This window comes from Scyliorhinus torazame, chromosome 18 (assembly GCF_047496885.1).
Source record: "Scyliorhinus torazame isolate Kashiwa2021f chromosome 18, sScyTor2.1, whole genome shotgun sequence".
Taxonomy (NCBI): domain Eukaryota; kingdom Metazoa; phylum Chordata; class Chondrichthyes; order Carcharhiniformes; family Scyliorhinidae; genus Scyliorhinus; species Scyliorhinus torazame.
In genome coordinates this window covers 18409117-18421815 of record NC_092724.1, presented here as the reverse complement: position 1 = coordinate 18421815, position 12699 = coordinate 18409117, and the positions used below count along the sequence as shown (strand labels likewise).

At 47.9% G+C, this 12699-nt stretch overlaps 2 protein-coding genes across 20 annotated transcripts in view; one reads left to right on the top strand and one right to left on the bottom strand.

Annotated features, from left to right (window-relative positions):
* The first annotated feature begins 560 nt into the window (after positions 1-560).
* On the top strand, positions 561-12654 carry tmem221 (transmembrane protein 221). The gene is made up of 3 exons (XM_072482267.1): positions 561-948; positions 8270-8355; positions 11691-12654. The coding sequence occupies exons 1-3, from the start codon at positions 623-625 to the stop codon at positions 12185-12187; spliced, it is 909 nt and encodes a 302-aa protein (XP_072338368.1). The 5' UTR covers positions 561-622; the 3' UTR covers positions 12188-12654.
* Positions 3860-12699, bottom strand: part of borcs8 (BLOC-1 related complex subunit 8) — a 25389-nt gene continuing 16549 nt past the window's right edge. For 9 of the 19 annotated variants that reach the window (XR_011936087.1, XR_011936088.1, XR_011936086.1 and 6 more), the window contains one exon: positions 8951-10186. Coding sequence is in view for 10 of the 19 variants with exons in the window: in XM_072482270.1 (XP_072338371.1) it covers positions 10100-10186 (87 nt within the window). In the remaining 9 variants the exon portion in view is untranslated. Of the gene's footprint in view, positions 4025-8950; positions 10187-12699 lie in introns of those variants that run through there. The other 10 variants (XM_072482275.1, XM_072482282.1, XM_072482284.1 and 7 more) reach the window with 2 other exon arrangements.

Here is a 12699-nt window from a genome sequence, read left to right as displayed (position 1 = left end):
CGCCCTGGGGGTTACCATTGACCAGTAACTGGACTAGATCAGCCATATAATGATGTGGTGGCACAGTGGTTAGTGCTGCTGCCTCACAGAGCCAGGGACCCGGGTTCAATCCCGGCCTCGGGTGACTGTATGGAGTTAGCACGTTCTGCCCATGTCTGCGTGGGTTTCCTCCGGGTGCTCTGGTTTCCTCCTACAGTCCAAAGATGTGCGGGTTAGGTGGATTGGCCACGCTGAACTGCCCTTAATGCGCAAAGATGTGCAGCTTAGATTACGGGGATACACGGATAGGTCAGGGTGGGTGGGTGGGGGAGGGTGCTCCTTCAGAGGGTCGATGGGCTGAATGGCTTCCTTCTGCATTGTAGGGATTCTATGCTGTTTGTAGAAGCTATTTGTATGAAAATTGGCAGCATTGATTGTAAAATGCTTTGGCGTAGCTTGCGAATAAGTGCAAGCGTATTAAATTTTTTTAATGTGGATTGAATATATTTTATTTTAAGTTGTTGGTTTTACTTTGTATAAATGTTGCACACTTAAAATGCAATAAGTGACCGGAAATGACAGGTTTAAAGTGGTGGAGGAGCTGGAGGGAAAAGTTGGAGCAAAGTTTTGCAGAGATGCAGTGATGCAGTCAGCGGACAGGAGGGTGGCCGAGGTGGCAGCTCCCAGCTCCGGGTGCCTGTCCCCGGACCGCTGCCTGGCCGCCTTGCTCTTGCTGGCAGCCCTGGCCGCCCTCATGTCCCTCCTTTCGGCCAGCCTCTTGCTGCAGCTGCGGTGCCAGCAGCCGGCCGAGAGCCTGTCGCCGGTGCCCGGGGCTCTGCCTCGCCGGCTGCTGCGCTCCGTCTCCCAGGGTCTGGCCTCTCTCTCCGTCACTCTGCACTTGTGCTGCCTGCTCCTGGCCCTGATGCAGGGCCAACTGGCCGCCGAGGTCTGCGGAGGACAACCGGACAGGTAAGAGGAGGAACGTCTTGCTTTCTTCAATGGTCAGAGGTGGGGGTTAACTTTAACGAGCGTTGTTGATAAAGTTAAGCTAGTTTGCATTGATGCAGCGACGGTTCTGATGGGAATAGTACAACACAGGAGGCGGCCATTCCGCCCATCAGATCCATGCTAGCTCTTCCAAAGGGCTATCCAATCAGTGCCCAACAGTTTGCATTTCTATAGCAGTAAAGTCGCCATAGTCCCAGATGGCTGCTTTCCCCTTTTGGGCGGGGGGGGGGGGGGGGGATGATTTAACCTGAGGATCACCACACCTCAGTCAAGATAGCGAGGTTGAGAAGGTGGGGCCTTCATGAATAACCTCAGCCGGTACGGGAATCGAACCCCCTGGCCTCATTCTGCATCACGGACCAGCTGTCCAGCCGAGCTGAACCCACCCCTATAGCACTAAGCCATGTGAATGAAAGGAAATGAAAATCACTTCTTGTCACAAGCAGGCTTTAAATGAAGTTACTGTGAAAAGCCACCAGTCGCCACATTCAGGGACGCTGGTACGGGAATTGAACCTGCGCTGCTGGCCTCGTTCTGCTTTACAAGCCAGCTGTTTAGCCCACTGTGCTAAACCAGCCCCGACAGGAGCAATCCGGGACGGGTGACCAAAACTCGGTCAAAGTGATAGGTTTTAAGGAGTGTCCTAAAAGGAGGAGAGGCGGGGAGGCCGAGAGGTGTACGGCGGGACTTCCAAAGTTTAAAGTCTTGGCTCAGGCTCAACTCCAATGGCGGAACAATTAAAATCAGGGCCACGGCCGAAAGAGGCCGGGTTAGAAGCAATGAGATTCTGGAGAAGTGAAATGCTGGAGATTCCAGGGCTGGGGAGGGGCAAGGCCGGGGGTGGGGGGGGGTTTGAGAGCAAGGATTTAAATTCCAAAATCAAGATGTCGTTGGACTGGGAGCCAATATGGGTTAGCAAGCAGGTAACAAAAGCAGGGATGAGGATTTCAGCAGCCAATGAACTGAAGCAGGGGCAGAGTTGGACGATGTGACAGAGCTGGAAATAGGCGGACTTACCGATAGCACGAAAGCTCATTCTGAGATCAGATATGACCAAGGTAATGATACGAGTGCAAAGTTGTCCCTACCCTGTTTATATGGCATTATGCACAGGATTACCATAGATTGGTGGTCTAGATTGATAATCGGGGCGGGGGTGAATTTAAATATCAATGTGGCAGTATGAAAGTGCAAAGCTGGACCATGAACCAGTTGCGCTGATGAACAGGTTCATTTATGACCTTCAGTGAGAAGAAATCTTAGTCTCCTTACCCAGTCGGGCTATGTGACTCCAGTCCCGCACCAACTTGGGTTGACTAGAGATGTTTGGTTGGCTAAAGTCTGGCCAACATGCCTACTCCCAGTGCATGGAGTTCCTGACCATAATGAAACCAAATTCCTTGGATTTGTTAAATCTGGGAATATTCCATTCAGTGACTGGGACAAATTCAGGAACCCTGACAGTAAACGCCAAGGCAGATTCGGGTCATAGTGTTGATAGGACACAGCTTCAATGAGGTCACCTCCTTGGGAATGACATGAGCTTAGGATTGACTGGAATCGCTGAATTGTTACAGCCCAGAAGGCCATTTGGTCCATCCTATCCATGCTAACTCTTTGAAAGAGTAAATCAGCTGATCCCCCTGCCCCTTTCTCTTTAGGTGTCACTAGCCTAGCCAATATTGGGATACAAAAACAGAGAACACTGGACCATCTCAGCAGGTCTGACAGCATCTGTGGAGAGAAAAGGGAGCTAATGTTTTGAGTCTGGATGACTCTTTGTCAATGTTAGGATAAATGACTCCTGGAGTGTAACTCTTGTTCAGTCCATAGCTGATTGGTGCCAATAATGTGAAGTCACCTCCAGAAGGATAAGATAAGCTTGGCAGACTGCTGAGTATAACTCCAGTGTGGGCCATATAACATACTGTCAGCTCCTGCCAGGAGTAACTCATAGTCCAAGTCGGGGGAGCGGGGTAGTATTCTCTGGGGCAGTGTTTTTCAAACTTTTTTTTCCGGGGACCCATTTTTACCAACCGGCCAACCTACGGGACCTAACCCGGCCGGCCTTTGCGGCCCATGCCGGCTGACCTGCGTGACCCACCATTTTCTCTTGCCTTGTTTGTTGCTGACAAAAATGGAGGAAATGTTTTGGGTCCCTTTGGCCCCCCCTGAAAGTGTAAAAAAAGGCTGCGACCGTATTTTTAAAAAATGTGGCCGCGCTGCGCATGCGTGCCCGATCATCAGCACGTATACGCAGTGCGGTCAAATTTGTTTTATATGTTTGTGGCCATTTTGAAGGCCGCTCGCAGCCGGCATAGTTAAAAGCCGGCTGCTGCGGCTGTTGCGCATGGATTTGCGCGATCGGGAGCGCCGCGACGGACGGCTCCGTGACTCTCCCAACAGCCGCCCGCGACCCACCCACTGGGCGCGCCCCCGAGTTTGACAATGCCTGCTCTGGGGAACTGCACTCTGCAGCTACAGTACTGGACTGCCTGAGTAATGCAGCAAATCAGAGCAGCGAGAGCAGATCTAATTCTGTGAGACAATGGGCCGAATGTCTAAGTCTCAGTCTGAGTGTGCAGCTGGGACTGGGTTGCCCCACCCATTACACAAACTGCCCGACTTTCATTTCCATCAATTTCATCCTCAGTCCTGCCTCAAGAGATCAGTCACTTCGGTATTTTTGACAGGGAATTAAGGAATAATGCAGAGAACCTGGGCCCAATTTGCGCACAGCAAGCTTCCATAAATGACAATATTATAATAGCCAGATAACCTTTTTGTTTCGGAAGTTGGTTGAGGGGTAAATATTCATCAGGTCACCAGAGAGACCTCCACCACTCTTCTTTGAAATAATGACCATGGAATCTTTTATGTCCTTCTTTAAGGGCAGACAGGGCCTTGGTTTAATGTCTCATCTGACAGGTGGAACCTCTGACAATGCAGCATTGCCTCTGCTGAAGTGTTTTGCCTCAATTATCAGCTTGTTGGTGTGTCTCTTGACCACAGCGGAAGGTGCATCTATCAACTGAGCCTGCGGGGAAAGAAGTAAGCTTGTTGAAGAATGAAGTGCTTTGTGGCTTTTACAGAGACCTGATTCTATAATCAGTCACAACGTGGGGGGAAAGCATCCAATTGCGTGAGCAGTGAGTTTAATGAGCCACGGTCTTTGTGTGAGCCTTCCTTCAATAGAAAGCACCCCCCCCCCCCCCCTTCCAGGACAGGCCCCTTTCGCTGGGAGCCAGGTTGGCCTAGATCAGAGCGAACGTGCCACCTTAAACCTGTCCATTCTGCAGCCAGTGCTGGTTTGAACAAACTCTCTCTTTTAAACAGAACATCAGTGCTTGTGAACTTGTTTCAATCCATCGCCAATCACTGCTTTCTCACGGACTTTGGTTGACCGGAATTCAGTTTGAATCACAATTTACTGGGGGTTGTTTCGGTTCCAGCTTCGAAGGGACGGAAGGAGGAGAAAGAAACACAAGTTATAAAAGAGAAGGTATTCGGTGAAAGGTCTCGCCTGGTCACAGTGTAAAGCCATGCTGTAAAATTCTTTATGTTTCTCCTCCCGGAGTATTTCCATAAACACCGTACAGCATTGACATAGTAATATGTGCAAATGCACTTTAGACGAGTGTGATCAGACACAATTTGATAATGTTTTATTTTTTAAAATAAATTTAGAGTACCCAATTCATTTTTTCCAATTAAGGGGCAATTTAGCGTGGCCAGTCCACCTACCCTGCACATCTTTGGGGTATGGGGGTGAAACCCACGCAAACAGGGGGAGAATGTGCAAACTCCACACGGTCAGTGACCCAGGGCCTGGATCGAACCTGGGACCTCGGCGGCGTGAGGCAGCAGTGCTAACCACTGCGCCACCGTGCTGCCCTCAATTTGATAATTGACCCATCAGAAAGAAAATACTTGCCTTTAAATCATGCTTTGCGCAACCTGATGTCTCAAAGTACATTACAGCCAATGAGAAGTGCAATCACTATTGTAATGGAGGAAATGTGGGAGCCAATTAGCGCACAGCAAGATCCCACCAACAGGAATGTAATAAGGACCAAATAGTCTGTTATTGTGATGTTGGTTGAGGGATAAATGGGGAGAACTCCCCTGCTCCTAGAATCATAGAAACAACAGTGCAGATGGAGGCCATTCAGCCCACCGAGTCCGCACCGCCCCTTGCAAAGAGCACCCTACTTAAACCCACGCTTCCACCCTATCCCTGTAACCCCACCTAACCTTTTGGAATCTAAGGGGCAATTTAGCATGCCCAATCCACCTAACCTGCACATCTTTGGACTGTCGGAGGAAACCGGAGCACTCGGAGGAAACCCACGCAGACATGGGAAGTGCAAACTCCACACAGCCAGTCACCCAAGGCTAGAATTGAATCCAGGTCACTGGAGCTGTGAGGCAGCAGTGCGAACCACTGTGCCGCTCTTCTTTGAAATATTGCAATGGGATCTTTTACATCTACTTGTCCCCGGCAGATAGGGCATTGGTTTAAAATCACATCCGAAAGACTGCACCTCCAACTGTGCAGCACTCCCTCGGTACTGCACTGGAGTGTCAACTGTGATTTCTGTGTTCAAGCCCTGGAGAGTGGGACTCAAACCTGGAACCTTGTGATTCAGAGCCAAGAGCTACCATCTGAGTCATGGTTGACACAAGCAAATATTTGGACAGATGGACAAATCTTGGTCACAAGTAAGTTTTAAGGAATATCTTAAAGGGACCAGCAGCGTGGGTTCAATTCCCGTTCCAGCCTCCCCTAACAGGCGCCGGAATGTGGCGACTAGGGGATTTTTACAGTAACTTCATTGAAGCCTACTTGTGACAATAAGCGATTATTATTATTATTAATAAAGGAGGGAGAGATAGAGGTTTGAGAAGGAATCTACATTCAAAATAGCTCCCAAACCCAAAGCTGCATTCAAGTTTCCTACTCCAGGTTTAACTTGTCCGTTGTGCCCTTACGTTTTTAACCTATAGTACCGCAGTGTGCATGTTCATTGCGGGTGTTCCTCACTGTGATCCCATAATCAGGAAATTGGACGTTCATTCCACCCGCCTGATCAGCCCTCTCAACGATGGCAGTGTGGAATTTTGCCATGGTTCAAGGCTGCTACAGAGCACATAATCTGGGCTGACGTTCCCAGTGTTGTGCTGGGGGAGTACTGCATTGTCAGAGGTGCTGGGAGACATTAAACTATATGACCACTCGGGTGGATGTACAAAAATCCCATAGCACTATTCCAAAGAACAAGGGTGTTCTCCTCAAAGTCCTGGTAAATATTTATCCCTCAACAAACATTGCAAAACAGATTATTTGATCATTATCCCATTGCATTTACAAATTGCTGTCTTGTTTCCTAATGTACAAGTGGTTACACTTCATAAAGTATTTCATTGCCTGTTAAGCATTTTGAGATTGCAAAAGGAATGGTGCAAATGCAGTGACCCTGACTCAGACAGAACTCAGCACATGTGCCTGCTTAAACTAAGTGGGGTGACGAGTTCCGCCCATGTCCCATTGTGTTTTTGCTCCCTGAAACACTGGCATTTCAAAGGGGAAGGATGGGGGTGGGCATGGAGAGGCAGGGATCAATTGGAAAAGGGGCAGAAATTATTTGGATAAAATGTTCTGCCACATGTTCCATCCCCATGCGAACACCCCCCCCTTCCACCACCCTTTGCATTGCGGAACTGTCCTCCCATCGACTGAGATGTTTCAGATTCCACAGTAATTAATCGAGCATGGATCCCAAGTCTGCCAATATTTGTCTCTCAACAATCAGTAAAACTGATTATTGGTCATTATCACATTGCTGTTTATGGGAGCTTGCTGTGCCCAAATTGGATGCCACGTTTCCTACATCCCACTCTTTAAAACATTTTTTAAAAAATTTAGAGTACCCAATTATTATTTTTTCAATTAAGGGGCAATGTAGGGTGGCCAATCCACCTAACCTGTCTGCACATCTTTGGATTGTGGGGGTGAGACCCATGCAAACACAGGGAGAATGTGCAAACTCCACACGGACAGTGACCCAGGGCTGGGATCAAACCCGAGTCCTCGGCGTCGTGAGGCAGCAGTGCTAACCATTGCACCATCGTTCCGCCAGTGCTAACCATTGCACCATCGTTCCGCCAGTGCTAACCATTGCACCATCGTTCCGCCAGTGCTAACCATTGCACCATCGTTCCGCCAGTGCTAACCATTGCACCATCGTTCCGCCCCTACATCCCACTCCTGACATTGATTTGCGGTGGCACGAGGCACAGTGATTAGCACTGCTGCCTCACAGCGTCAGGGAACCTGGTTCAATTCCGGCCTTGGGTGACTGTGTGGAGTCTGCACGTTCTCGTGTCTGCGTGGGTTTCCTCCCAGTCCAAATATGTGCAGGTTAGGTGGATTGGCCACGCTAAATTGCCCCTTAATGTCAAAAGGTTAGACGGGGCTCCGGAAATAAACAGGAGAGTGGGACTATGTTAGGGTGCTCTTTCAGAGGGTCGGTGCACTGTGGGCCAAATTACCTTTTTCAACCCTAACCCTAACCCTAATAATTCTATGATTACAACACTGACTGCACTTCTAAAGTGTTTGATTAACTGTGAAGTGATTTTGGACCTCCTGAGGTTGTGAAAGGCACTGTATAAAATGTGTCTTTCTTCACCACTTGGCCGGTCGCCTGGGCGATGTGAGGGCCACCGGCCTGGAGGGTAGAATGTGAAAGGGAGGGATGTTAAGTGACACCATCGGGGGAGGCTGTGAACTTCACTTTCCTTAGAATGCACAGAATCATCTTGTATTTAACACAGCACGGAACTTCACAAGAAGATTGCCTGACAAATGTGGCACCAGGCCACAGAAGAAAAATGAGGACAGATAGAAATAGGCCTGAACAAGTATCTTAAAAGATGGAAAAATGTCAGGAGGCAGCTAGGTTTAAGGGAGCAATTCCAGAGCTTTGGGCCTCAGCAGCTAAAGACGCAGCCACCAATTTGAGCAATTAGACGCATAAGTGGCCAGAATTGGAGCAGCAAAGATATCTCCCAGGGTTGAGGTTTGAGAGGCTCACAGAGATGGGGAGGAGTAAGGCCATGGAAGGATTTGAAAACAAGAATTGAAATTTTAGATAATAGTTCAGGAACCTTGTTTGGTGGTCCACACTTATTGTAAAATGATAGGTTGTAAACAATTGATCTCAGTCAGGTCGTCAGGATTTTCACCCTGGGTCCATTTCTTCTTTCTCTCCTGTTCCAGAACTGGTTGGATTCTCCTTAATAGTCGATCTTCCCGCCATGTGGCCCTCAGCGCGTTCTGTCTGGGTGTCATCGTATATTTGGCAGGTAAGTTGTGAAACAGCAGGGACATAATCTTCCAAACCCACCTGTAGGCAACAACTGAAATACCAGTTTGCATCTCTTTCAGATAAGACGCTTAACCAAGGCTCTCTCGGTTGGAGATAAAAGATCTCGGGGCAATATTTTGAAGATGAGCAGAGTTCTTCCTGGTGTCCTGCATCAGTATATATCCCACGATTAGCATTGCTAAAATAGATGATATGGTCATTATCCCACTGTTTGTTGGAGCCTGCAGTGCACAAATTAGCTGCTGTATTTCCTACGTTATAACACTGACTATACTTCAAAGAGCCCTTCATTGTCTTGAAGTGCTTTGGGATGTCCGGAGGTCACGAAAGGCGTTAATAGAAATGCAAGTGTTTCTCTTCGAGTAGGTAGCACATTCACTTTCTGTCCCATTCCAGAGACTTCAGGCCGACACTCCCCAGTGCAATGCTAAGGAAGTACTGCACTATCAGAGGTACCGCCTTTCGGTTGGGACATTAAACTGATCCTCCGTCTCTGTGTGTGGGTGAACGTAAAAAGTCCTGTGGAAAAACAGAGTATCTTCCTGGTCCCCTGGACAATAGCCAACCCTCAGTTAAAAAATAAATAAATCTTTATTAGTGTCACAAGTAGGCTTACATTAACATTGCAATGAAGTTAGTGTGAAGCCCCTAGTCGTCACACTCCGGCGCCTGTTTGGGTACACTGAGGGAGAATTCAGAATGTCCAATTCACCTAACATCACGTCTTTAGGGAGGAAACACACGCAGGCACGTGGAAACGTGCAGACTCTGCACAGACAGTGATCCAAGCCAGGAATCAAACCCGGGTCCCTGGCGCTGTGAAGCAACAGTGCTAACCACTGTGCTGCCATGGCGCCCATTGTCACCATCAGAACCACGTGGGGAGAGTTGAATAGCATAAATCGCTTTAAGGGGAAGCTAGATGATCGCATCAGGGTGACGGTGGGAGAAGATTTGATTGGGTGATAAACACCAGCAGTGGCCTATCGAACTGAACCGCCTGTTTCTGTAAAACCCAGTCTAATTCTATGTAATTAAGTGTACTGAACTCCAAACTTGGTTCGGGGCGAGTGAAGAGGCCTTATGAGAAATTCTCCAGTGTCTGGGATGAAGTCACCTGTACGACAGATAGAAAAACATCTCATTAACAAGGCAGTTTGATATCTCCATTTATTTATTACAGTAGTCATGCACAGGGTGCAACTGGGTTAACGCAAACCCATAAAAATAATGTCAAATATTCTCCCGATGTCAGTCCCTACTCTCAGCAGTCTCTGTAGCCCAAGATCGGGAGTGCAGAAATTCAAGCAAAGAAACCATAAAATCTCCGACAGAAAACAGACCTGTATACCGTGCCTTTCGGACATGTTGGGAAAGCTGTAGCTGGCTAGGAAGATAAAGGAAGCTGATTTCCTTTACACATAAACTCAAACACAGAGCAGACAAATGACTTCTCCGCCGTCTTGTACGATAGTGCAAGTTTTTGGGGGACGTAGGCAGTCTGCTGGGATAGGTGCAACAGATCTTCACATGCGACTTAACTGCTCTGAAATAGCTGCTTCCATGTTGTCGTAAAGTGCTGACGGGATGAATTCAAAGCTGTTTCCTGGTAAAAGCTGTGTTCGGCAAAGTAAAGAGGGTTTTTTTTTAATGCTTGTGAAAACACACATACAAACACACGCACGTGTAAACACACCAGTGCCGACAACTGTCCATCTCCTTCAGAACCTTATCCCGTCTGATCCCTTTTCTTCGCGTGGCCCGGAACGAGCATTGCGACCATTGTTCACTGAATACACCATCCAACACTGCGGAGAAACCAAACCATACGTCAGCCCATTAGTATTAGACCCGATGGGTAAGAGCCTTGCTGGGTAAATACTGACCCATAAAGTCACAATGTACTAGCTCTGATCCCTGATCTCTCCCATTTGGAACACTACAATTAGCCTCGGGACCAGTGTGCCGAGAGGGGGAGGTTAACTGGGCTGAGGTTCCCACTCCTACATCTGTTATGAACTAGAATCCGGAAAAAGTAGCAATGATAATTTTCGACAACAAATTAGATAAATACTTGAAAAGGACTTTACTTTCTCAGCCGGAGGTCAGCACCTCTGACAGTGCAGCATTCCCTGGCCGGGGTGCATCAGCTTTGAACCTATGACATGACAGTAAGTGTCTGAGGGAAAGCAGCAATTCTGAAGAGCAGGTCTGAAACAAAGATCGATCTTTCCATCTCCAGACAAAGAAAAGGAAACAACCGTTAAGTCCGGAAGTGATCCCTTCGACCGAGGACATTGGAAAGAAACCAAGTTTGAGATCCACAGTGGACTAAATCAGCAGCTAATATACGGGAATGTCTGTGAAACCAAAAATATAGTTAGGCTTCATGGAAGGGGAAGGGTCCCAGCCTCAGACCAGATCCCTTTCATCTGGAATATAGCACATGGGAAAAGGAGGTGGCCATTCAGCCCCTCGAACCTGTTCTGCCATTCAATTAGCTCATGGCTGATCTGACTCTGAATTCCATCTACCCACCTTAATTCAATAATCATTAACATCCTTACTTAACAAAATGCTTTCATCACACACTGACGTTTTCAATTGGCTCGTGGCCTCTATGGCTTTTTGGGAGTGAATTCCAGGTTTCCACAAGCCTTTGTGTGAATTGCTTCCTGATATCACCCCTGAACAGCCTGGCTCTGGTCGCAAGGAGATGTCCCCCTGGACTTTTCCCACCGGAGGAAATAGTTTCTCTCTCTATCGACTTTATCAACTCTTTTAATCATCATAAGCAGCTCAATCAGGTTACCCCATAATCTACCATACTCAAGAAGATACAAGACTAATCTGTGCAACCCACCCACATAATTTAACCATTTCCACCCGTTACATTCTGATGAATCTGTAGTGCAACTTGTCCGAGGCCAATACATCCATTATGCAGTTTACTGCCTAAAATTGAATGTAGCGCAAATCTGCCTCTGTCCCACTCAATGTAGAGAGCTTTACTCCTCAATGGCAGTGTGTGTGTTTGACAGGACAGTTTAGAGGGAGCTTTACCTTGTATCTAACCCTGTGCTGTACCTGCCCTGGGAGTATTTGATAAACAATGTAGAGGGAGCTTTACTCAGTATCTAACCCTGTGCTGTAGTTGGTCATGGTATGTCTGATGCTGCCATTCAATAGACACAAAAAAATATGAATTGAAAGGAGCAGCTTCTGGCATTTCCCCCATGACAGTACTGATGCTTGGAAATTTTAATCATGCATTTTTCGCAACTCCTTTTACATACTGTACTTTTCTTCCAGCTCTCTCCATTTATGTGCTGTTGGAGTTTGAAAATGAGAGCGCAATGGCGAGTGCCAGTGTCCTCGCTGCTGGGGTACTGTTGCTCTTCATCATCATCATCCAAGCCCTGGTGAAGGCTTGGTTGGCAAGCAGGGCCAGACTCCCGGAGCATGGCACCACCTTGTTTGAGAATAATCGCACCCCAAGAGGCGGTTGGCCAGAACCAGAGCATTCGGATCACAGGGAGGAAGAGGAGGAGGAAGAGTCGCACTTGCCCGCCTTCCATAGAGAGACCGCCTATGAGCGCTACCGGGAGCAGAAGGCCTTTTACGTGGCCACTTCAGCGAGCCGTGCTGGCCCTGCACCAGGAGGGAGGAATGGGTACGGGCGCTCGCAGGCACTGTCGGCGGGGCGCAGCATGCCATGTGCCGGACCCTGGGATGGGGTGACGCATGAAATGAGGCGGGTACTGGCACGCAAGGGAACAGTCTGCAGGAAGGACTCGACCCTAGTCTGAGCTCGGTGTCACCAGCAGAGACCAGAGTGCGGCAGTTGGCAATATTGGCACAGATTCCACAGCAGCATTTGTGACCCAGTTAGAGAAGACTTTTTGCAACCACCCCCTTTTTCCCTCCATCCCCACTTCTGCTCAGAAATAGATTTTGGTCTGAGAGTTTCAGGGTGTGCACAGCATAGACAATAGGGCATCTGGTAACTGGGTGAATGACAGGACCAAACATCGAGAAAGGAAACAGGGAGCGATGGAGAAGTAAATTGGTAGAGTTGACAGCAAAATCAGGTCGAAAAAGAGAAACAAAGAGAAGGGAAGGAAGATTGGATTGAGAAAAAGATTGAACAAATATAGACAAGTTTTTAAAAATCTCTAACAACTTACTACCTACAGGAATGGGACTCCACAATCTCAATGGTTGAAGGAGTTGAGCAGGAATGTAATTTCCTCATTAAAAGTTACTTACGCTGTTACGTTGCGGTCCTAACTTTCTGCAGTGATTTTAATGAATTCATGAA